The following is a 25,422-nucleotide window of genomic DNA, read 5'->3' as shown; positions in this document are numbered from 1 at the left end:
TGTGCCCCTCACCCAGCTTCCTCCAAAGACGACGTCTTCTGTAACTGCTGTGCAGTTTCAAAGCCAGGAAGTGAACATGGGTATGCTGGTGTTAACTAGACTGCACACCTTATTCATTTTACCACTGTTTGCCTGCACACATGTGTGTAGTTGTGTGCAGTTTTATCCTGGGCAGAGAGTCTTGTACCCCCCCGCAGTCGAGTTACAGGGCCGGCCACCCCCAGGCAGGATCCCTCGTGCTGCCCCTTGTTCTCAGGCTCTTTCTCCCCCCACCCCCGTCCCTGTCCTCTGGCAACTGCTAATCTCTTCTGCATCTCTGTTTTTGTTCATTTTGAGAATGTTATAGAAATGTAATCATATAATATGTAACCTTTAGAGATTATGCATATATTATGCATATATCTCATGCCCTATAATACATGATTTTTTAAAAAAAATTTAAACTAGGGATTGGCAGAGTTTTTCTGTGAAGGGCCGGATGATAAGTGTTGTGGATTTTGAGGGCTCCCCACGGTCTCTGTAACTGCCCTTGTAGTGCTGGAACAGCCACAGGCATTATGCAAACTAACGAGTGTGGCTGGGTGGCAGTAAACCTCTGTTTAACTTTCACCTGTGACAAAATTGAACTTTATATGGCATAATTTTCCTGAGTCACGAAATATTATTCTTTGGTATTTTTTTCAACCATTTAAAAATATGAAAAGCATTATTTGCTTTCAGGCTGTGTAGAAACAAGCAGGACAGATTTGGCCTGTTGGCTGTAGTTTGCCAGCTTCTACTTTAAATAGTTATCTGTTTCAGAAATTAATAAGTGATAAAAGTCTTTGTGATAAATTTTTTGTTTTTATTTTTTTATTTTTAGAGACAGAGTCTTGCTCTGTCGCCCAGGCTGGAGCACAGTGGTGTGATAACAGCTCAGTACAGCATTGAATTCCTGGGCTCAAGCGATCCTCCTGCCTTGGCCCCTCAAATTGCTGGGATTATAGGTGTGAGCCACCATAACTGTCCGATAAAAAGTCTCCTATGTGTACCATTTCCCGTGCTGTTTATTCTTTTGTGTAGATCAAAGTTTCCATCGTCCTTTGAGCATCATCTTTCTTCATCAAAAGATCTTGATTTGTCATTTCTTATGGGGTAGTTTTAAATTTTCTGAATTTTCCCCCCCCTGAATTTTCATAGTCTTGTGTCACCTGATGACACAGTGGTACCTTCTGGGAAGTGCGTCGCTAGACAGTTTCATCCTTGTGCAGACATCATTGCGTGTGTTGACGCACACCCAGGCGGTGGATCCCGCTACACACCGAGGCTGTGTGGTGTAGCCTGTGCTCCCTGGCCACACACCTGTGTAGCCTGTTACCGTGCTGAGTACTGCAGGCAGGTGTAACACAGCAGTGTGTGCTTATGTCTCTAAACATGTCTAAGCACAGAAAAGGTAAAAATGTGTAAGACAGTAACTGTGGTATAAAAGATTCACATGGTTCATCTGCACAGGGTGTTTGGCCTGAGTGGAGCTTGCAGGACTGGAAGTTGCTCTGAGTGTCAGTGAGTGGTGAGTGAGTGTGAAAGTCTCGGACATCACCGTGCACTACTGTGGGCTTTATATCAGCTGTACACATAAGCTACATTAAATTTATTAGACATTTTTTTCTTCAGTAATAAGCTTTTTACTTCATAAAATTTTTGTTTTTAAACTTTTTGACTCTTGTGATAACACTTAAAACACAAACACATCATAGGGCTATACAAAAATATTTTCTTTATATCCTTATTCTATGGGCTTTTTTCTATTTCTAAAAATTTTTATTTTTATTTTTTTTACTTTTTAAGTTTCTTATTAAAAGCTAAGACACAAGCAAACACATTGGTCTAGGGCCTTCCCGGGGTCAGGATCATGAGGACGTCACAAGGATGCCTGTGTGGTCTGTCGTTTTCTGAAACCCTGTCATGCAGAGCATGGCTGTATCTCCTCTTTATTTTGGGGTATAGTTCTGCCAGATGTAGAATCTTAGATTTTTTTTTTTTGTGCTTAGCACTTTAAAGATGTCGTTATATTTTCTTCTGGTTTGTGGTGTCCCAGGAGATGACAGTTGTCATTGTTGTTCCCCAGATGTAATGTGACATTTTCCCTCTGTCTTTAAGATTTTTCTCTTGACTACTGGTTTTCAGCAATTTGATTAAGATGAGCTTGGAAGTGGTTTTCTCCTGTTTTCCCAGGTGAGATTCTTGAGCTTCTTAGACGTGTGGGTTTATATTTCCTTCAAATTCGAAAAAAATTGAGCATTATTTCTTCAATTTTCTTCTGTCTCAATCTCTTTTCACCTCTTCTTCTGGACCATTTATTGCCTTCTCCTCCTAAGAGGTCCACATATTTTTGCTCATTCTCGTGTCCAGTAGTTTTGGTTGTATGCTAGAACATTTTTGGTGCTACGAAGAGTTTTCTTCTGTTGGGCAGTTAGTTTCCCTGATCCTTCTAGGCCTTGCTGTTGACCCATGCGAGGGCGAGTCTGTCATAGCTTTTCCTGTAGAGCTAGGGTGACCCTACTGCCATGGCAGGGCCTGCTGGGCTGTCACCTGAGTGCCTGTGTGTGGGACGAGGTCTCCTCACATGGCTGGTGGGAACGCCGCTGTCTCGAGGCCCTGTGCAAGCTCAGTGGTGGCCAGCCTGGCCTCTGAGTTGTCTCCCATACCTGCGTTTGGGACCACAATCCGGCACTGCCCACTGTCTAGCATGTGAATGCACATGCCCGGAGAGTCTGTCCAGTCTCAGTGCTGATGAAGGGAAGATGGGCCACAGTTCTGCCCCACAGCCCCATGGCCTGTCCTTGGTCCCGGCTCTACCCACCACACCCACCCCCATTCCTGGTTGTGGCTCGGCCCCCCACCCTTGTCCCCCAACCCTTGTCCCTGGCCATGCCTCTGCCCTCTCTTACTCCTACCCCTGTCCCTGGTAATGGCTCTGGCCCCGACGCCCACCCCTATCCATGGTCATAGCTCCGCCCCCAGCACCCACCCCCATCCGTGGTCATAGCTCCGCCCCCAACACCCACCCCCATCCGTGGTCGTAGCTCCGCCTGGATGCCCACCCCTGTCCCTAGTCAAGGCTCTTACCCCATCCTCTGAGTTCAGAGGTGCTGATGTCGTCTTTTTTGGTAACTCTTTTCTCATGGAAGGATTTGAGATGTTCTCTTTACACTCTATGTTTAGAAAATCTCTTCTGTTTCCTATTGTAGAACTGCTGTGAGAATCATGTTGGACTTATTAGATTGATATTCTATATTTTTTCGTCTTTTAATTCCTGTTTTTGTCTTTTTGTTCTGCATTGTGGGAACATTTCACTACTTCATTTCTCAACTCTTTAATAGAAAAGTTTCCCCTCCTTCTTCTTACCAAGGCTGCTCCCCCCACCCTGCATAGAGCTCCTCTCTCGTTCAGGGGCTCTGCCTGACTTTGCCAGCGGTTTGCCTGGTGGTCTGGGGCATGGCCTCTCTTCCCTGCCCTCGGCTCCTGCGCCCTGCCAACCTTCACACAGCAGAGTTCCTCGGAGTTACACCCAGGCTCGCTCTCTCACCTGGCATTGTTTAAAAACATGGCCGTGTTGGCAAATACAAAGTCTTTCTTTCTGGCTTAGGCCATTCTTCTGCGTTCGAGTTCAGATAGCACAGCTGGGAGACTTGGTCTCTTGAATCCTGTAAGGTGAGCAGCGGTCTCCAAGTGGGTCTGAGTAGCAGGGGGGAACCAGCCCACTCATTTAAAGTGAGCCGGAAATCGCAAGTGCCCTTTGGCCACGCAGCATAGACGGGAGCGCCAGAGGCCTCGCCCAGTTTGCGCAGCCCTTGACCCCGGAGGTCTGACCCGGGTCTTACGTCGCAGGCACTGAATGGGTGCCCCGATCCTTCACAGTAACTGTTCATGGGTGCCTTTTGGGCAAGTGATCTGGTGGACGCTCCAGCTCACCTGGGTACCTCAGGGGCCCCTGTCCAGGGAGGTGGCTGGCATGGCTCCTGTCTGCTGCGTGTGGCTGAGTGTGTGGTGCTGGGACGTGCTCGGGGCCGAGGGGCCCGTGCTCACAGTCCTTAGCCTGCTCTTACCTGTGATGGGAACTCCGTCTCTGGTTTGTAGTCTCCCTAATGATAAACTTAGCTTAAATCACTTCATGAAACTATAAATTTTTGGAGATGGAAGAGACACTCGGAAAGATGCAAAGGCGGCGTCTCTTCTCGTTTCCCCTTCAGTCTCAGAGTTCACAGGGTGGGAGGACAGCTGTGTGCACACCCGCAGCCTCTGGCACTCGGGGTGCTCCCCCTTCGTCCCCGCGGGATCCCCCTGCTCTCGTCCTCGCCCAGCAGACCTCCCAGGAACCCCACGGAAACACTGTGGGATTGTCCCTGTCCAGTGCCCTGACACGTGGGCACAGCCCCAGAAGACTGGCAGCTCTTAAAAACCCTGATAACTACTCACAGGGCAACTTTTCCCCCAAAGACGTATACAAAGGGAATGGGGAGCTCTTATGTTTTCTGAGGATTATAGTTCAAGGCACAGTATAAAAGTACTACAGAACCATAAGGACAAATACGTTTTCTGAAAGCCTGAAGGGTTGTCACCAAGTTGGAAAGCCCCCGTGTGAGGAGGTTAAGGTCGACGTCCCCACTGCCCGTCCTCTTCTCCTGAGTCCGCTCGAGCAGAATCCGTGTCTCCTTCGCGGTGGCTGTGGGAGAGAAGGCTGCACCTGGGGAGCACAGGCGTCCTTGTGATCCAGGCGGAGCTCCTGTGGGATAGAGCCCGCAGGTGTGAGCAGTTCCACAGTTTGGGTCCCAGAAAACACATAAGTAATCTTAGTCATGTAGCAAAGATTTTACAAAGTAGATTAACATGTCTGTCTTTGGAAATAGCGAACGAACAGGCTTGATGATATTAGTTTCTGTTTTCCATGTAAAATGCTGGAGCCTGAAGTAGAGAGTAAACCAGCAGGGACTTTGCTCTTTTGAACTCAGAACCTACAAATTGAAAGTTCTAATGGTAAAATCAACTTTTTTTTAGGAATTGCCAGACTCAATTTTCTCCTTTTTTCCCTTATATATAAAAAGGTTATTTTGTTATAATACAGGCAGACCAAATTATTGCAAACATTTTTGACATGGTTTCAAAGTGCGTGTCTGATTAAAACTTCTGTAATGATGTGGTTTCCAGAGCGAGGGCTAAACCCTAGGATTTTCCAGTAAAGTGTGTTTATTTTTAAGATCTCAGGTAGCGGTTTGCGTCTGTCTCTGGTTTTGAAAGGAGCACGGGAGCTGTCACTAGGCAGGAGTGACGATCGGGACGAACCATGAAGAGCTGCCAGATGGACAGCCAGGTTTGGGTAAAGAGGTCGTGCAGACCACGACACTTACTTTCCGCAGACGTTGGTGCTTCTGCCACCACGCGCTTGCGTCTGGTCCTCGCCGTGAGCGGAGACAGCACCGAGTGCCACCCTGCTGCCCACGCGCTCGCAGAGGCCGGGCGAGGACGCGGGGCGTCTGCAGGAGCTGCTTGTGGTTTCCTGGCGTCGCTTCAGATGCCCTTTCCCTGTGAGAAGAAGCCGGTTTGCCTGTGAGGACACACTGCCTTTTAATATCCTTTCCTGTTTGTTACCCCACACGGTTCTTGACTGTCTCCTCTGGAATTTGCCGCAGTTTCAGATGAAATTTCATTTAGGCAATGAAAGATAAAATCAGCAGGTCTGATTTAAGTTTCATCCTCTGGCCAATTAATTTTATGTGTGAAATTAAGAGTTTTTCATGTCCAAGGCTCTGCAGAGTACGTCGCTGTGGGTACTGAGTTTTGAGTGGCAGAGTTTGCGTTCACTGTGGGACTGTGTTGTGTGACCAGTGAACCATCTGGTGTCAGTCATCACTTTAAAAATTAACTTTAGTTCTGTCATTAATGAAGAAATAACCGTGTAATAAATATGGGCATTAATCACAGTTCGTTTAAGTGATGGAAAAAGAGGAAATTTGGTGTTTGTGCTGACCGTCGGCCTGTCTTGCGGATGCTTGTTCAGAACCGTGGTCTTGTGGGTCCTGTTGCACTGTTTGTTCTCCATGGGCAGCATTTTCCTGCTGCTTTGTAACTGGGAAACTGCCCAAACTGGGTGGCATTTCTCTTGGAATTTGTGCAAAAACCGGCTTCCCTGTATCTAACAAGAAAGAAAATGACAGTGGAAAATCTCCCTGGTGTTTCTAATAAAGGATGTCAGTGCTCAAGGTAGCATCATGAGGCTGTTTACTTTCTCTGCGTAAGTTCTTTAGAATTAAACTCTTTGGGAAGCCAGCCCTAAAGCTGTGTTGTGAGTGGTTTTAGATGAAAGACGATCACTTCTACACTGACAATATAGAGTAGATATTGTTAATATTTCAGTGGTTTTCCAAGGAGGTAGCTGGCAGCGTTCTTACCCAGTGGGTTACTAAGCCTAGCAGCGTTAGCCATCGTGAGAAACTCCTTCCCGAGCAGCAGGGCAGCACACCACCGCTCAGCTGACAGGGTCTTCCTGTAACTAAAACCCGGTCAGGAGGATTACGTAGAAAGGGGGTGTTTTTTGTGTTTGTTTTTATTTTTTAACAACTATAAGAATGCTCCGATTTTTTGGGGGAAGGGGTACGTGTGTATAAGTGAAATGTAGGCTGAGTTGAATGTGTTTGTTGAACTCAGTTCGTGAACATCTGGCTTGACCTTGTGATAGAAACCGAGGGTTGTTACTGTCAGGAGCTCGCGTGGGGTGGGTGGCTTACAGGCTTCGTAGGCGTTTGCACGCCCTAGCGGAGCACTGTGGGCGGGCACAGGGCATCGTGGGGGTGTCCGTGCACTGGGGCACAAGGGAAAGGAGGCGTTAACCAAGTTGGAGATTAAAGGTGGGGGCAGCTCTGGACCACAGGAGCACACGTCCAAATGTGGGAGTGAGGGAAGGCGTGGTGAGTGTGAAGACCCTGAGGAATCAGCAGAGCCGGAGCCTGAGGTGTGAGCCCGCTCGGCATCCCCTGGGAACTGCGGGGTCTTGCAGGGCCTCAGGCCCTGGCCCGGACCTGCTGCATCTGTGCTGTCCTGGGACCCTTGGATCCCTGCTGTGGTGTCAGAGCTGCTGGGTGGAAGAGGCACCCACCAGCGCCACAAGGCCAGCTGTAGGCCCCTGGGCTGTGCTTTTATTCTGGGGGCCTTGGGCGACTATGGAGGGATCTTAACTAGAGGGAAGCCTGGTCAGGTGTTCATTTCAAAAAGGCAAAAGCAGTTTGGGCAGTATATCGAGGCCTTGTCTCTACCAACAATAATGATGATAATTAGCCAGGTGTGGTGGTGTGCACCTGTAGTCCCAGCTACCTGGGAGGCTGCGGCAGGAGGGTTGCTTGAGGCTGCAGTGAGCTCTGGTTACACCACTGGAACCCCAGCCTGGGCGGCAGGGCGATACCCTGTCTCAAAAACAGAAAAGCAGAGAACCTCCATGTATGGTGGAGCGGGGGCTGCAGGGCCAGGGTGGGGGTGGGACAGGGAGTCCCCTGACAGGCTGATGGCCCCATGGGTGTGCAGGGGAGGGACTGGGAGTAGCTCGGGGGTCGGAAGTACCATACCCCATCACTAAGACAGGATGTGTCTCGGGGGAGGTGGTGGCGTTAGCCTCGGCGTGTTGACCCCGGGCCCGTGGGAAGGGCACAGAGCAGGGTAGCCGCACACCCGGCTCAGTCCAGGTCTTGTGACATTGACCTTTCTGAGCCCTCGGAAGGCCAGCGTCTAGGGAGGGGCAGGAAGAGAGAAGCTTTGCAGAGGGAAGAAGACGACCAGGTGGGGAGAGCCTGAGTGGGGCCGAGGTTGGCAAGGGCCCGGCTCAGGGGGTGCTGCTGCTATGGGGTTTCACAGCCAAGAGGTCGAGCTGGCGCTGGCAAAGCCGTCTCAGGGGTCATGTGGGCAGAAGCCAGCGGGGTTGATGGGAGGAGCAGGTGAAGCTGCTGCCAGGGAGCAGCTCTGAGGGTGGGAGGCCAGCAGGCGCACCCAGGGGCCCGAGCACGTGGTGCCCAGGGAGGGGCAGGAGGGTGCTAGCGACAGGGGCCTCAGGATGGAGCGTGGAGGGGCCGCGGCCAGGGCAGGAAGGCGGGCGTGGCGAAGAGGGAGAGTGGGGGCTGCTCAGTTGGTGGCTGCAAGACCAGCCAGGTGGGGGCGTTGAGTGGGCAGCTCTTCCTTGCACAGAAGCTTCGCTGAGTCGGATAAAGGAATTGAAGTCAAACTGAATTTTTTATGGCAGTTTTTAATCCAACAGAGAAGTGCCTTTGTTCTAGATTATTTCTACCAGCTTTCGAATATTCTCACATAATAATAGTTTTGATAGTTGCTTAAAACAGTGAGTTCAAGACCAGAAAGGACTCTCCCTCTGGCAGGTTTCTGGGACAGTGGGGGGGTGAGAGGGAAGGAGGAAGGATGGAGTGAGTCATCGAGGTGCTGGGCTCTGCGCCCGTTTCCTTGTTCAGTACCTGGATTGTCCCGAGGTTTTGTCAGCTCTGGAGGTTGTGGTTCTTGCTGTAACGAACGGATTACCCTCAGCTCGCAGGGTGGGTAGGAATCTAAGGTCACGCTGGGCCACCTTGCATGTGGGAGCTCCCTGTGCTCATGCCGAGTGGGGCCTGCCCCGCGGGGGCCTGGGGAAGCATCCTCTCGTGCCTCCACTGACCTGCTGTCTTTCTTCAGATGGCGTCAGCACCTGCCCGGCCGTCAAGGAGTGGTTTGTGTACCCTGGGAACCCACTGAAGCACCCGGACCTCGTCAGGCCCCTGCCGATGACTGTCCCAGGTACAGACAGCCTTGGTTTAAGTAAACCCTTATCTCCTCGTTACGTGGTGTAAGCCTGAGAATGGGTCACTTGTGGGAGCATCTTTTTCCACGTCCTGATTTTCATTTAAACCCTTGGCCCAAGATGGATGTGTCTGTGTTGTGCGGTCCCAAGCTGAGGGAAGAAGTGACGTCATAGCAGATGTGCCCTGGACCCACCTGCTGCGCTGCACTGCTCCCTCCTCCTCCCGCCTGCCTCAGGTCACGGTGACGAGCAGAGGGAAGACACAGGGTGGCTGTGGTCAGAGCCCAGTCCCTGGAGTTGGGCAGGATCGGGGGTTCTGCTTGTATCAGCTCTCATCCTCTCCCCACCACCGACAGTCCGTCGGGTGAGCTCTGGGACTGGAAATGGGCATAAAGGAGAGTTAACTGGAGAAAGTAAGTTCTGTTTTCATTAAAACATAATGAGAGGGAAGGAAAAACAAAGTCCACCTAAAAATTAGCTGAAGTAAATACAAAGGGCAGCCTTTCTTCCTGAGAGTTCTCAGCGCCTGGAAAAGGTCAGGTGCCTCTAACTGTCGGTGGTGCCCTGGACAGCTGGGGAGGGGGCTGAGGTCTAGGGCTGAGTTTTAGTGGCCATGTCATTGTTTCAGAGAACACATTTTTCTAAAGTTTTGCTATTCCGTGTTCATATACATTAAGTTCTCTGTTGTCACTACGATTTTCCGTCACATATGCCTATAATTTACCAAATATGGATCTGAGCACAGCAGTGGAATTGTATTGAGAGAGAAGTTGACAAAAGTGACTTTAGGGGATGTTTCCTTACTCTGTCAATCAGTGGCAGACTCAAACCTAGTGCTTATCACAAAAACAAATTAAAATGCACTGACATTTGTTTTTATAGCAAGAAGTATTTTTTAAAATATAGCCAAAATAATTTTCCAGAAACATTGTTATATATGTAACTTTCATCTCATAGTATCCTTCCAAAAATAATGTGGAAAAGATTTATTATTATTATATTCTTCATTGTTTGAGTTAAAGAGGATATTTGGCTATGCATCATTGTATCAGATGTCAGCAATGCCAAAACTGCAATCACTTTTGCACCAACCTAATAAAAAAGGAATCACAGATATTTTTCAACAGAGTGGAAGTGAAGCAGGATTGCAGACAAAATTATAGAGATTACTTAAAAATTAGAAAGGGGAAAGAATTAAAGTTGACCAGCCAAGGAGCAGAAAGAGAAATGTCATCACTGGTTACTATGGTCTGAATGTTTGTAGCCCCCAAAATTTATGTGTTGAAATCTGTTCACCACTGTAATGGTATGAGGAGAATGGGGCCTTTGGGAGGTGGCCAGATGTCATTAGTGTCCTCCTGAGAGAGACCGGAGAGCTGCCTTGCCCCTCTGCGTGTGAGAGCATGGCAGGCGGTGCCGTCTGGGAGCCAGGGGGTGAGCTTCAGCAGACACCAGCCCGCCCCCAGAACCGTGAGAAACAGTTCTGTGGTTGTAAGCTACCCAGATTATGGCATTTCGTTACAGCAGCCCAGGTGGACCAAGACACTGGTCTGTTTTATTCGGGGACTTCATTTATATGCGTATGTTCTGTTCCCCATCTTTATGTGGGTGCGTGCATGGTCACGTGTGTAGAATGCGTAGGTACCACATTTCCTTTACTCCTCGCTGTGTCGCGAAGGTCCTGGCGTGTGCGTGTGCTCCTTCCAGCGTGCTTCCCTGCTCTGGTGCTTCCTGCAGGCCCTTGGGCCAGACCCCAGGCAGACATTGAAGGAGCCTCTCCTGTCTCCAGGCTGGATTACGGTGACTTTTTTTTTTTTCTCTTAGTGTAATTTTTTGCTCATTAAGAGCATATCCTTATTTTAGAAACCCCAGGAAAGCTAATTGCACACATCTAATTGGTGATTTGAATATACTGAATGAATTTTTAAAGTATTGAGCAATCAGTAAGCAGGCTTAGTATTTCTTGGCTATCTGTGTACGTTTGACTTACGAGAAGCTTGCAGAGCATCTTAGGTGGCTGTTTCGCAAAATGAGATGTGGAGAAGCCATGCATTTCATGAACAAAAGGAGCTGTATTTGATTCATTCTATCAATTCCTATTAAATGATTATAGTGAAGTCTTATTTCTCCTTATACCATTGAAGGTTTTCATCTTGACACTTGATGCTCACAGGTCAAGAAAGTCTTGACAAATCTCAGGGGTTTCTGTGAATGGCAGAAGGTTGTGTGTGCGCTGAGTGAGATGCTTCTGACGCAGCCACCAGTGCCTGGAGCTGATGCCCTGACCATCGGGGAGCAAAATAAATGGGTAAAATCTCAGGAGTGGTTTTTCTCCCATTTGTAAAAATAGCGTGAAGCTTCGTCAGATGTGTTACAAATTCCCGTTAGAGTCACAAGGCAAGGGTTAAATTTTTGTGTTGAATACTTTTTATAGCCACGTTCACTGTTTCTAGAAGGCATTAGATAGAAGTAGTGATGTCATTTTGTAAGCGTGAAATTAGGCAACTTATCCATGTAAGTATAGAAGTTAATATCCTGAGCTGTTAATGCATTCTACTTTATGTCTGAATGAATTTTCTTGCTTATTATAAATACATTATTGAAATTTATTCATCCAAAGATTCACTGTGTATGTGAGTAGTTTTTAATTCTTATATTTTTTTTGTCCAGGAATGCTCTATCAACGAAGAGTACTAAATAAATATAAATTGAGCTTGTGAATTAAAACTTTCACAAATGAACTTGAGATATAACATATATGCTGGTTAATTCTAGGAGTTTCACCTCTCACATCCTGAGAGTGGATACAAGCCAGAAAATTTTACTAGTTTTTCACCTTAGGTATATGCAAGGAAGATAACCTTACGATAATGCAGAAACCCAGCTGTTAAAATACTTGCTTCCATATAAAAAGCACGTATAAGTGCCATGGCTTAGCATCTAGGGTGCCTTTATTTATTCCCTTGTATTTAAGGCTGTAAAAGCACAAAACGGGCCAGTTGCTTTGTTCCTGAGGCCCGTCCACAGCCCTCCCTGGGGTCAAGTCCTCCCAGACGTCTCTTGAGACAGTCTTCAAAGTTGTTAGTCACAGAGATGACCTCCAGTCACCCACCCTCGGCCTGGCCTTCTGGGGCTCCGTCCCTCCTGAGAGGCCCCTAGGCTGTCCTGTCCGTTCACTCACACAAATCTTACCAGGTTTTATAGTTAGGTTTTTGAAGCGGATGCATTTTAGATGTGATTCAGGTGGGTGACGGGGTGACCAGGTTGCTTGTTTAGGTCCCTAGATTGCTGCTAGAAACATCTCAGCGGCCCATGGAATTTTGGGTGAAGTGTAAGGGCCACCTTTGATCTTTGTTGGCGGTCTTATCTTTTCCTGTGTTGACCAAAAAAGTGACAGAATCTGTAAATTTAGAAAGAAGGCTCTGTCCCTAAAAGAGGGCCCCACGACGTACAGGCTGGAAGCAGGACCTCCCCCCAAACCAAGAAGCAAACGCTTCGAGGGCACAGGAGTTTATGCTCAATGGGTGGCCGAATGTAGGTACTTAACAAGCTGTAGGAGCAGTCATGAATATTTACCAGAGGAGAAATGCAAATGCGCAGTTGAGCTTCATGCCCCTGCGTGGGACCCATGTTCAGAAAGTGGTGGCCTTAGCATGACCCGAGGGTGGCATCTTCAGCCTTCTCACGTCAGCAGGTGCAGTGAGGATGTGAAACCCTCGCTGCGGGCAGCCTCATGGACTGCTCAGGACCACCCCGTGGTCGGTGGCCTCTTTCCAGGAAGGGTGCCGGTCACTTGTGTGGAAACCGCCAGAGGGAGTTGCATCCTCCAGGTTGGCTGCAGTTGGGTGGAGCAGATCTTTCCCGAGGGTGGGTTCTGTTTAGCCCTGGGGGCGTGGGGGTGGGGAGCCTGGGGGCAATGAGCCAGGGGGTATGAGGAGGCCCGTCCCACCTCCCATGCTGTCTCAGCCAAGAACTCAGTTTTAAAGTTTCTCTGGGGTCCCTTTGTCTGAGAGGGGGTCTATTCAGTCAGGGCTTAACATTTTATTTTTATTTCTCAGTATCCAAACATATCTAAACATAGAAAAAGTATAGTAAAAATATGGTATCATAATGTCATCATTAACCACAACATCATTATGTAGCACGTGACTGTACTTGATTCTACTAAATATATCTCGTGAATCTTCATTTTTTTGTATTAAACTTTTATGTGTAAGCAGTGAAACACAAGGTCAACCTTTCCTTGCCCATCTCTGTGCACTCTGAGCTATCTGTGTTCATAAATATTCTGTATACATTAAAATACAGGCCTCAGGCCGGGCGCGGTGGCTCACGCCTGTAATCCTAACACTCTGGGAGGCCGAGGCAGGTGGATCGCTAGAGGTCAGGAGTTTGAGACCAGCCTCAGCAAGACCGAGACCCCGTCTCTACTAAAAAATAGAAAGAAATTATCTGGCCAACTCAAATATATATACAGAAAAAAAAATTAGCCGGGCATGGTGGCGCATGCCTGTAGTCCCAGCTACTGGGGAGGCTGAGGCAGGAGGATCGCTTAAGCCCAGGAGATTGAGGTTGCTGTGAGCTAGGCTGATGCCACGGCACTCACTCTAGCCTGGACAACACAGGGAGACTCTGTCTCAAAAAAAAAAAAAAATATATATAGGCCTCATGTTTGTTTCCTGGGGTAAAAGAAAAATAGGACTAGAAGCTATATTTCAAAATATGGTTATATCTGGGTGGTGGGATTGTAGATTATTTTCCTAATTATCCCTTTCTATGTTTTAAAGATGTTTACAATCTCTGACTTTTGTAGGCAGGAAAAAAATGTTCTTCAGAAACGTCACTGTGTTTGAAATAACTGTGATAATGGAAGATTTATTATTTACCTTAGAAGTGGGCAGACTTTTTTTGCAGAGCAGCAGAGTAAATATTTCAGGCCACGTGGTCTGTTACTTAACTCTGCCACTGAGGCAGAAGCAGCCATGATCAGCATGTAGACGAATGAGTGTAGCAGTTTTCCAGTGATTGACACTGAAATTGGAATTTCATATGATGTTCTTATGTCATGAAATATTATTTTTCTTTTGTTTTTTTCCAACTATTTAAAAATGTGAAACCGATTCTTGGATCACAAGCTGTATAAAAACAAGCAGCGGTCAGGTTTGGCCCACGGGCTGCAGGCCCTGGCCTTAGTGTTTCTAAGGACTCATTGCCGACACGGTCGAATTTCTTAACATCTTAGCGTCTCCATCTTAAGTACCAGCGGCCATAGAGTGTTTTTCTTTTTGCTTATTTTTTATAGAGTATTTTCTTTCTCTCAAGAGAAAAATGATTTTTTTTCTCCAAAATAAATAATGAAAAAGCTTTTCAGGTGGAGGGAACACTTCAGTCATTTCAGAAACGCAAGTGCCTGTTGAGTTGTTTCACTCCTGATGGTGGGAGGTACACCCCTGAGAGTAGCAAGAGATGGAAAATAAGAAAGGAAAGACTTTCCTTTTTTGAGTCATTTGATTCTGATGTCATCTGGTCAGGGGATTTGTTTCCTTAGTTAAACATGCGGGGCATTTCGATCCCGGCCAGCTCTTTATGCTTTTGGGATATATTTTACAGCTACATCGGCCTAACAAAAAGTCACAGCTGCTGGCGATAACAGGAGGTGTGTTAGCAGTCACAGATTAGTGTGTCTGACCTTAGCAGGGGCACCGTTCTGCATGGCAGAAAGTGGGAGTGGGATTGCCTGCCCCCGTGTCTGCAGTTCTGTGTCTTCATCCAGACTCATCCACGGTTGTTGTGATTTAAGTATTAGGCTGGTGCAGAAGTAATTGCGATTTTAGCATTGTTGACATTTGCCCTTTGATATTGGAATACATTGTTAAACCAATATGGTTATGTAATACATTATTTTAATGCACATTTCTTGCTTTATGTTTTTTTGCTAATGACTTATTACTTGCTGTTTATTTTATATTTATTTTAGACTATGGAAATAATGTTAGACAAAAAGCAAATTTGAGGGATTTTCTTATTCGAGTTAAAAATGGGTCGTAAAGCAACGGAGACAACTTGCAACGTCAACAACGCATTTGGCCCAGGGACTGCTAACGCACGTGCAGTGCAGTGGGGGTGCAGGAAGTTTTGCAAAGGAGACGGGAGCCGTGAAGATGAGGAGTGCAGTGGCCCTCGGAATTTGACAAGGACTAAATGAGAGCAATCATCGAAGCTGATCCCGTTACAACTAAATGAGAAGTTGCTGAAGAACTCAACGTCGACCATTCTACAATCGGATTGTTCGGCATTTGAAGCAAATTGGAAAGGTGAAAAGGCTTGATAAGTGGTGCCTCATGAGCTGACCGAAAATCAAAACAATTTTTTGAAGTGTCGTCCTCTCTTATTGTATGCAACTACGAACTGTTTCTCTGTCGGATTGTGATGTGCGATAAGTGGATTGTCTACAACAGCCGGTGACGACCAGCTCAGTGGTTGGACTGAGAAGAAGCTCCAAAGCACGTCCCAAAGCCACACTTGCACAAAGAAAAGGTCCTGGTCACTGTTTGCGGGTCCGCTGCCAGTCTGATCCCCTACAGCTTTGTGAATCCCGGTGAAACCATGACGTCTCAGAAACATGCTCAGCAGATGGATGAGATACACCGAAAACTGCAACGCCTGCAGCCGGCGTTGGTCAACAGAAAGAGCCCAGTTCTTCTCCACCACGACGCCTGACCACGTGTCACACAACCAACACTTCAGAAGTTGAACGAATTGTGCTACGAAGTTTTGCCTCATCCGCCACGTTCACCTGACCTCTCGCCTACCGACTACCACTTCTTCAAACATCTCGACAACTTTTTGCAGGAAAAACGCTTCCACAACCAACAGGATGCAGAAAATGCTTTCCAGGAGTTCATTGAATCCCGAAGCACGGATTTTTACGCCACATGAATAAACAAACTTATTTCTTGCTGGCAAAAATTTGTCGATTGTAATGGTTCTTGTTTTGATTAATAAAGATGTATTCGAGCCTAGTGATAATGAAGTAAAATTCCTGGTCCAAAATCGCCATTACTTTTGTACCAACCTAATAAGAGATTTTTTTCTTTTGATTTTAAGAATTTAAGTGTACATATAAAGTATAGAAATGAAACACTAAATATTACATTTTAGGACTCTGTTTAATAGTTTTAGGGACGTGCCTCATGAAGTGTGGGGTCCACAGGTGACATGCATCCAAGTGTTCCTTGTTAAAATGCAGATTTCCAGGCACCAGACCTGTCACATCAGGATTTCTGCATATAGATCCCAGGAAAATGCATTTTTTACAGTCTCTGCAGCTGATTCATCTGCATTTGAAAGTTTGAAAACCATTAGTTTAGGAGCATAAGAGAGTAAAAGGGTAGGTCGATGGAGCCTCCGGGTGCGTGTGCGTCATGGCCGTGGTATATGAGTGTGGCACTTCTGTGTCACAGCCCAAGTCGGCACATGCGAAGGATGTTCTGAAAAGTGTCAGGAACAGAGAGTGCAGCCTGGGTGGGAACAAAATCCCCTGGTTTCCCTCAAAAACTTAGTCATTAAAAAAAGGAAGAGGGTTTTCTTTTCTTTTTTTTTTTTTTTTGAGACAGAATCTCACTCTGTTGACGGGGCTAGAGTGCCGTGGCATCAGCCTAGCTCACAGCAACCTCAAACTCCTGGGCTCAAGCAATCCTACTGCCTTAGCCTCCCAAGTAGCTGGGACTACAGGCATGTGCTACCATGCCCAGCTCATTTTTCTATATATATTTTTAGCTGTCCAGCTAATTTCTTTCTGTTTTTAGTAGAGACGGGGTCTCGCTCTTGCTCAGGCTGGTCTCGAACTCCTGACCTCCAGTGATCCACCTGCCTTGGCCTCTCAAAGTGCTAGGATTACAGGCGTGAGCCACCGCGCCCGGCCCAGAAGAGGGTTTTCAATTTTTTTTTTTTAAATTAGGAAACTCTGATCATGTTTACTTTCTAGCTCTTTCAAGCTTTAAAGTCCCAAGCGTATCAAGAGGGGAAGAGATTTGTTTCCTTTTATTTCCAGAAGAAGCATATTATAACTTGCTGCTGCAGAGAATAATGCTACATGGACTTTTCTTTTTTTAACTAGGCGGCATGCCGAGTTTGAAAATGCTGTGGCTGAACCAGGAGCCAGAAGTGCAGGTCCGGCGCCTGGACACACTCCTGGCCTGTTTCAACCTGTCGTCCTCCAGAGAAGAGCTGCAGGCCCTGGAGAGCCCACTCGCAGCTCTGTGCTGCCTCCTCATCTACCTGTTTGTCCAGGTAACTCGGTGCTGAGAGGCCACGCTGTGGGGTGTGGCCTTGGGCTGGGCCTGGAGCACCTTCTCCAGTGTCTGTTCCGTAGAACGCTGTTCGTCCTCTGAGATGCTCCAAATGTAAAAAGAAGGTTCCGTGGTGAAATACTCCTGAGAAACCCTGTCTGCTCCGTCAGACTTTCGATGGTGGTGCATGTGAGCAGTAGAGGCTCAGGGAATCCTGCAGGTGAAGGAACCTGCTTCAGCTTTGATTACACTTTCTCAGGCTAATGAGGTCCCGTGGTGCAGCCCCGTCCTGTGTGGTGGCTGGGGTGGCAGTTCCTGTTGCTGGTGTGCTGCGATGCCGGGAGGGACCTGCCGGGAGGCCTGGCCTCCCCTCGGTTGCTCGGCACCTCTGGGCAGACTGTTGCGGCTTTCCTGAGTCATGCCCATCCAGCAGGGGCTCACTGAGCACTTAGCTTCTCTCCTACCTGCCAACGAGAGGGCGGTACCAGCCTTCTGGGGTTACTGCACAGCCCCCTTCTGGGAAACATCAAGGCTGTTTTTGCAGAAGGGCCCAGTGAGGTGTCTGCTGGTGTTGTCACCACCATTGTCTGTGTCCTCCCGGCCTGCTGGACCAGCGCCCCTCAGGCTACTGCTGTGCATGAGCAGTCGGGCACCTGAGCCTTCCTCTCTTAGTGTCACGCAGCAGGTTGGGCTGTTTCTTTTTCATTACTTTCACATTTAGTTTATGTATGACAATCATAAAATCCAATTAAAAGATTCCCCTTTTTAATAGTTTTCTACCTTTGCAATGTTTGGACACTTTAGTAAAAGGAGGCTGAGAAACCTTTGTCTCCCAGCCCCCTTCTCCAGATACCTGCTCGCGTCCTCCCTCCCCAGCTCTGTGATTTAGGGTGATTTTCGTCTCGCTCTTGGCAGGTGTGGGGGGTTCGCTGTGCTCCCAGCAAAAATTGGGTCTCTTTGGCAGGGGTCGTCATAAGAGATAAGGAAATAATGGAAAATTGAAATAAAAGAATACACAGACGAAAGTACAGTTTCATAAAGTACAGCTTTTATAAAAGTTGGGGGATCGGGAGATCCGGAGACCTCCAGCATTTTCGTGAGCTGTGAGGCCCCGAGTAAAGTTTTACATTAGTATTTACTGGTACGGTGATCCGTTGTCAGGGCATAACAGATTTATATAATAACAGGTAGTTTGTTTTAGGTTAAAAGTCTTCCCAAAAGCTTTTAGAGATTCCTTAATTAATTTTGTCTATGTGAGCAAACGGTTACAAAATCTTTTTAAGACAAACTTTTAAGTTTTAAGATAAAACTATCACTTAGTAGAAACGTTAGACAGAGATATAGTGGCTCTGTATTTTTTTTGTTTAGTTTTGTGGATTGAGACAGGTGGTCAGGAGTAAAGTAGGAACTGTCCCTTAGGCTAATTGGCTTTAGCCGCAGGTGTCTGTCCGGTGGGCACTTTTCGACCAGTTCTCCTGTGGCTGCACGCCACAGCGTCACCTTGGAAAGCAGCTGACTGACTGGTGAGATGTCCTCTTCTTTTGATACGTGAACTAACACATTCACATATTCCTTCAGGGCAAAGCCCTGCAGAACTCCTGAAATCATTTCTGTCCCTGTAGGGCAACAATTCTGTAGAGCAGTGTTAATCCACGGAGCAATAACAAGGCGACTGCTTCTGCCCGTGGGGACTTTCTCATACACTCTGTGACCCCTTCAGGTTGTCCTGTCAGCTGCCCGTCTCCCTCTGTGCTGGGTCTGCTTCAGCGTAACCGCTGGCTCCACTGCCTGGAATAGGAAGTTCTGCGAGTCTGTTTCTCACACCTGAATTACTCTGCGCATTATTGATTGTCCTTAGGAACTTTGCTCTGATGGTGGAGTTGCACCCCGGGGAACCCTGTTCTGATTCCTCCTCTCTGAATGTCCTCTTGGCTCTGCACATTCTCTAGTTTGCTCTCCATTTTGCATTTTGTAAAAATGTGGTTAAATGGCTCTTGGAGATTTTATTGCTTCATTATTGGTTTCACATAACACCAGTATAAACTTTAGTTTTTGTGTTACTGTTTTGAGTAGAATACTTCTTTGTTTGCACAAAACTTAGTAAAGTAGAAATTACTATAGGATGGCAGGAATTATGTAATATTTGAATGCACAGACATATTTCTTTTGATATTACTTACTAAATATGCATGCATGTGTTGTCAGGTAATATTTTCTGTCCATTGTTTAGTCATCTCCAGGTGCCTGTGGTTGAAGCTGGGCCATGGTGGGAAGTGGTGGGTGGCCAGTAACTGAGTTTTCTCACCCACAGAAATAAGTGTGTTTTGTTCTTGGTGCTGTGTGTGCACAGCCGTGGGATGCCATGGGGTCGGCTCAGGGACCTGCACGCAGAAGTGCTTCTCCCTGTCAGCTGTGCGTTGCCCGTCGTCGTAAAAATCCACTTCAGGCAGAAAAAGTCCAAGGTTCTAGAATAGTAGCTTTATATCCCTATTTATATAAACCTGAAGCAAGACGAACATCAAGAGGAAAATTTCCACTTTACCTTTTCTCTGTAAATAATGACCTTTTAAATAAAATCTCTTCAGTGTAAGTCAGCATGAGTAGACTCTGACATGGCTTAAAGGAGATGTTAAAATTGGAACTTTTTAAAATTAGGAAACAGCAAATTGACAAATCAGTGGCAACCATTAAATTAAGAAGGTACTGTATTATTCACAGGGATAATTACTCTCTCAATAAGGCTAAAAAGATAAATTTATAAAAACATTGTAATTTTATATAGTTAAGCCTAACTTAAATGTTTTGATCTGCAATATGGGAGGAAAAAATTGATGCTGTTCAGCATCCACAAACTACAGAGAAACTATTAATAAATACAGTTACCCCTCAGTGTCCTTGGGGAATTGGATTCAGGCCCCTGAGTACTAAAATCTGTACATAGTCAAGTCCTGCAGTTGGCCCTGCAGAATCCTGTGTTTGAAAAGTCAGTCTTCTCTGTGCAAAGGTTTTGCATCCCCATGAATACTGCGTTTCTTGTCCTAGTTTGGTTGAAAAAAGTCTGCATATAAAGGGACCTGCCCAGTTCAAACCCGTGTTGTTCAGGGGTCAAGTGTATTCTCATTCAGCCTGACCTCCTTGACAACAACAAAAGATTTTATTAAAGATTTATCTGAGAAAATCCTCTGGAAGCATAAGTTTACATCGCAGAAAAGGTACCTATTTTATATAATCTACAGTAGAACAAATACTTTATAATAATGCACACCTTATGATGTATACTATTAAATGATATCCATTATGTGAAATTCTAAAAAGTTAGGTATTACGAAGTGTCTTAGGTGACCTCTTATATATTTTAGTTTTGCTAATTACAAAAATGGTAGAGTATGAAATTGTTTAACTGTACAAACATGACATGTAAAATAGTTATTCTTATAGGTTGGTATTTTAAGACCAGCATTCTTCCAGAGCTGCTAAGGCAGGACGTGGAGGTACATACCAGCAACCTCAGTCCGCACAGGGAGGGAGCTTGTGGGTTTCGGAACATACACGCTGTGCTTGGTCTTCTAAGATTTGGATCTGTGTTCTTGGTCATGGGTTTTATGCATTTGCAGATTTTTTTCCCCAGAATAATTAGAATTGCTGTCATTTATACAAAGGGTGACACCCACTTAGGAATAACAGTGGACTAGCATATGACAGGGTCCGTGGGACGGTCAGCGGGTCTCAGCAGTCGGCGTCTGCAGGCAGGGCGTGTCCGTGGGTGGGCAGGAGTCCCTGCTGAACAGTCTCTGCGATTTATGATGGGGTCATGGGCACGTTAGCCATTTTTGTTGTCCAGAAAGAGTCAGTGAAATTGTTACCGGTGAGTTTTTTGTTTTCCGGTTTCCTTTCCCCAAGCCTTCCCTGCCATGGGGTGTGCTCTATGGGAACAGGCGCCGATGGTCTCGTGACGGTGGTGGGTTGGGTGGAATTACTCAGTCAGTGGGTCCTGTGCTGCTGTTTCCTGTGGGGGCCGGATTAGCTGCCGAGCGAGGAAGTCTCGGCTTCAGGACGGAGTGAGGCAGGAGGCGGCGGACGCTGTCTGCTGTCAGGTGTCCAGTCCCCCTCAGGGTCCCTCCTCGTGTCCACAGTTTCCTTGAGACCCGTCTGCCTCTTTCTTTTCTCTGGTTTCTCACACACTCTTGTGAGATCTGTGGGTCCCACCGTGGGCAGGGCTTCTCTGTGGGTTTCGGTGACTTTAATCTGGGATCCGAGGACACAGGTTTTCCCCGGGTGGCGGGAGACAGGTGTTGACCCCCCAACCCCATGCCTGGCTGCAGTTGCTCCCTGTCCAGACACCCCCGAGCTGTGCACTCTGCAGTTGCTGCCAACAGTGATGGCCTGTGCTCCTCTCAGACTTGCGCTTGGGTGGCACCTCCCAATCCTTCCCAGGGATTCTGGAGATTTCTGCCTTGCTGGAGAGTAACTTTGCTAGAAGTCAGATTCCCCTGTTCGGTCTGGTCTGTGGGTTGTGTGCACAGCTGAGGACGCTGTGGAGAGAGCTTCACAGCCAGCGGCCGAGGACAGTGAGGGAAGAGCCTGTGCTTTTCTCACCACATGTCCCCACTGCTCCATGCGTGTCTGTGTGCGTGTGTGCCTGTGTGTCTGTGCACGTGTGTACCTGTGCATGCACGTGTACCTGTGCGTGCACGTGTGTGCCTGTGTCTCTGCACGTGTGTGCCTGTGTGTCTCTGCACGTGTGTGCCTGTGCATGCATGTGTGTGCCTGTGTGTGCACGTGTGTGCCTGTGTGTCTCTGCACGTGTGCCTGTGTGTGCACGTGTGCCTGTGTCTCTGCACATGTGTACCTGTGCGTGCACATGTGTGCCTGTGTGTGCGTGTGACATGTGTCCGTATTTGTCAGCTGGGATCGGTTTGTGAGAAGTGTAGGATGTCCTGCTGTCACCTAACGCTGGCCTTCCTCTGTCCCTTGCAGGTAGACACCCTTTGCCTGGAGGATTTGCATGCGTTCATCGCCCAGGCCCTGTGCCTCCAAGGAAAATCAACTGCGCAGCTGGTGAACTTACAGGTACAGAGATGACCAGTCAGTTGTCACAGCCCTGAAGCCAAGGGGCAGTGACCCGAGGGTCAGCGTTCCTTCCCACCTCCGCTTTCCATCACAGTTGACGTTCCACAGAGGAGACGGGGCGGCATTTTAGCTGCAGCCTTTTCACGAGGCAGCAGCTGTCATGGCTCTTAGGCGGCTCCAGGGTGGGCACCGGGGTCGGGCACTGACAGGTGCTGCCGTGGCTCCGGGGTGAGAAGCCTGCGGTTCTCAGTGCTGTCTCCCTCTGTTGTCTCATGATTTGAGGAGAGTTGTTTATTTGATCCTATATAAAAGGGGTCCCCCAACCTGTAGTGAGTTGTGTAATTCTTTCATTATATATTACAGTGTAATAATAATAGAAATAAAGTGCACAATAAATATAATGTGCTTGAATCGTCCTGAAACCACCCCCCCATCCACCCACGGTCCGTGGAAAGATTGTCTTCCGTGAAAACGGTCCCTGGTGCCAAACCGGTTGGGGACCTCTGCTTTACAAGCCTTGCTAAACTCTGGGGTCAGCGGTTTGGGCCAGTTTGCATACTGCCCGCCTGTTCTGTCCCCAGGCCTTGCCTCCCAGCCCACCCTGGTGACCCCCGAGGGCCCTGCACACCTTCCCACACCCTCCCCTGGCACTGTGTCTGCAGCCAGTGTTCAGTGAAGGGGGGTTATGTGAAGGGGAAGGTGTACCCCAGGTTCTTGGACCTGTCAGAAAGTGACATTCCTTCCTCACCACAGATCAGGATATGTTATAGATGAGGCATCAGCTTGTAATCTTTTTTCCCAAAGGGCTTTTTATTGGCTTTATAGTAGTCAACCTGATTCCTCAAAGCAGTCTGGGCGTATTTGAAAATATGCCATTCCAGTCAAAGCCTTGGTAAAATGACCAGCATCTCTAATTCTGTCCTGTTGTAAAAGAAAAACGGATTCTTATTGAACTTATGCAGATGACTATATTACATAAAATAAGAATACTCATGAATAGTTTCCAAATTCTGGAGAAATCAAGTAAAGTGTTTTAAACTGTTTGCAAAATACATTTTACTAATTTGTCGTAAGCTATAAACAGCTCAGAAGAAGGAAAAAACTTTTTGTCTTCTGGGAAACGAAACATAAAAGAATTAGCAATGTTGTAAACAAATGGTCAAAAAATTATTTCAGTCCCATGTAATTAACTCTTGCTCTGGGCCGGGCGCGGTGGCTCACGCCTGTGATCCCAGCACTCTGGGAGGCTGAGGCAGGAGGATGGCTTGAGCTCAGGAGTTCGAGACCAGCCTGAGCAAGAGCGAGACCCCGTCTCTACTAAAAATAGAAAGAAATTAGCTGGACAACTAAAAATATATATATAGAAAAAATGAGCCGGGCATGGTGGCGCATGCCTGTAGTCCCAGCTACTCGGGAGGCTGAGGCAGTAGGATCGCTTAAGCCCAGGAGTTTGAGGTTGCTGTGAGCTAGGCTGACGCCACGGCACTCTAGCCTGGGCAACAGAATGAGACTCTGTCTCAAAAGAAAATTCTTGTTCTGCTTGAGGTTGGGTTAACAATCCTCATGAAGGCATCAGTGTTTGGGTTTTTTTTTTTAATGTATTTATTTATTAAAGCCAGATTCTTTAGAGTCCAGAGGGCATCTGGCTGAGGTGTCTGAATGTGAAACCCAAAGCATCTTCCATTAAAGTGGAAGTAGCTTTCATACAGAAAAGCCAATGTTAATATTTGGAAGAGTTTGCCATGGAGTTTGTATGTCGCGAGGTGTGTCTGTAGGGCCTCAGGAAACAGGTGGTTCAGTTTCATCTCGTCCAAGTCAGAAAAATGGAAGAAGAGTTTGACACATTATTTGGAGACTTGTAGCTAGGAAAGAATTCAAGATTCAGTCTAAATTGTATGAACTCTAAGGTTACTAGAAAACTGCTTTTTGAGAAGAATTAAAATAAAGTCATAATTGTGGATGACAAAAAGTTTTAGAATAGCCATGGTTAAAGAGACAGTTGACAAAGAAATTTGGTTATTTTTGTGGAATGTAACAATTTAACATACTAACCATAATTATTATTGATAACATATATCAAAGCATATCAGAATGTTAGGAATCTTGTACAGTTTTGAAACACGTATTAATAACATGTTTATATAAATAAGACTCAAAGTTAGACACCATTTTGTATTTGACAAAGCCTCCTGTATGGCTTTAACACACCAAATAAGCTAATGTGCCTGGCTTACGTTTTCATGGCCTTAATGTTTAGAAAGCTAGTTTTAGGTCAAAAAGATAATTTAGAATTTTGATTTTGGAAAGTTTGTCGAATACCAAAGTTTTAAAATATTTGTTGTCACAAAACATTTATTGTCATAAAACAAGATCACAGGTTACTAGAAAATATTCAGCCAAAGTGGTAATTCAGAGATTTTAGAAATCAAAGTATGTTAGGCTTTTTTAAACTTTTATGTTCACTTAGTTTAGTTTATTTAATTTAAAACTTTTTAAAACCTTTGAATTAGGCAAAATTAATTTTCCAAAACACATTTCTATGTCTTCTTATAACCTTTTCTTCCAAAAAAAAAAAAAAGAAAAACCCATATTCAATTTTTTTCTTCATATTTTATGTATAGAATTGTTTCTCTTATATCTGGTAGTTTTCATTACATACGTTCATTACAGTGTTAGCTCTTAGTAACCCTTATTTTTAGTAAAAACCCAGGAAGTTATAGTAACTTTGAGCTGTGTTCAGTCCCCAATTTTGTTAGAGTACATCTAAATATTTTTAGCTTTCTATGTTATATGAAAATAAGATGTCAAAGTATATGTACTTCAACTTATGTTTATTAATCAACGTTTTAGTATTTTAACTTATAAATGACTCAGGTATTTTATGATTATCCTTTTTAATTTAACATATCATGACTTTTAAGATTTTATTTTTCTTTAAGATTTTAAATTATAGAAAAGAATTTTGAAGCTACACATGTACCATCTATAAGCCCACAGTCAAATCTAGCCAAATATTAAAAATACTACAGGGCTGGGCGCGGTGGCTCACGCCTGTAATCCTAGCCCTCTGGGAGGCCGAGGCAGGTGGATCGCTCAAGGTCAGGAGTTCAAGACCAGCCTGAGCAAGACCCCGTCTCTACTAAAAATAGAAATTAAAAAAAAAAAATTATCTGGACAACTAAAAATATATATAGAAAAAATTAGCCGGGCATGGTGGTGCATGCCTGTAGTCCCAGCTACTCGGGAGGCTGA

The 25,422-nt window shown here is 46.2% G+C and overlaps 1 protein-coding gene across 7 annotated transcripts in view; it reads left to right on the top strand.

Moving 5' to 3' along the window:
* The window catches only part of FAM120B (family with sequence similarity 120B), a 92,185-nt gene that overhangs the window by 25,830 nt on the left and 40,933 nt on the right, over positions 1-25,422 (top strand). For 6 of the 7 annotated variants that reach the window (XM_045544753.1, XM_045544754.1, XM_045544758.1 and 3 more), the window contains 3 exons: positions 8,704-8,805; positions 16,929-17,101; positions 22,078-22,170. In XM_045544753.1, the coding sequence (XP_045400709.1) occupies positions 8,704-8,805; positions 16,929-17,101; positions 22,078-22,170 (368 nt within the window). Of the gene's footprint in view, positions 1-8,703; positions 8,806-8,929; positions 9,287-16,928; positions 17,102-22,077; positions 22,171-25,422 lie in introns of those variants that run through there. The other variant, XM_045544760.1, reaches the window with a different exon arrangement.

This window comes from Lemur catta, chromosome 2, assembly GCF_020740605.2.
Source record: "Lemur catta isolate mLemCat1 chromosome 2, mLemCat1.pri, whole genome shotgun sequence".
Lineage (NCBI taxonomy): Eukaryota > Metazoa > Chordata > Mammalia > Primates > Lemuridae > Lemur > Lemur catta.
Note: the sequence above shows the minus strand (reverse complement) of the source record. Positions and strands in the feature narration are given on the sequence as shown.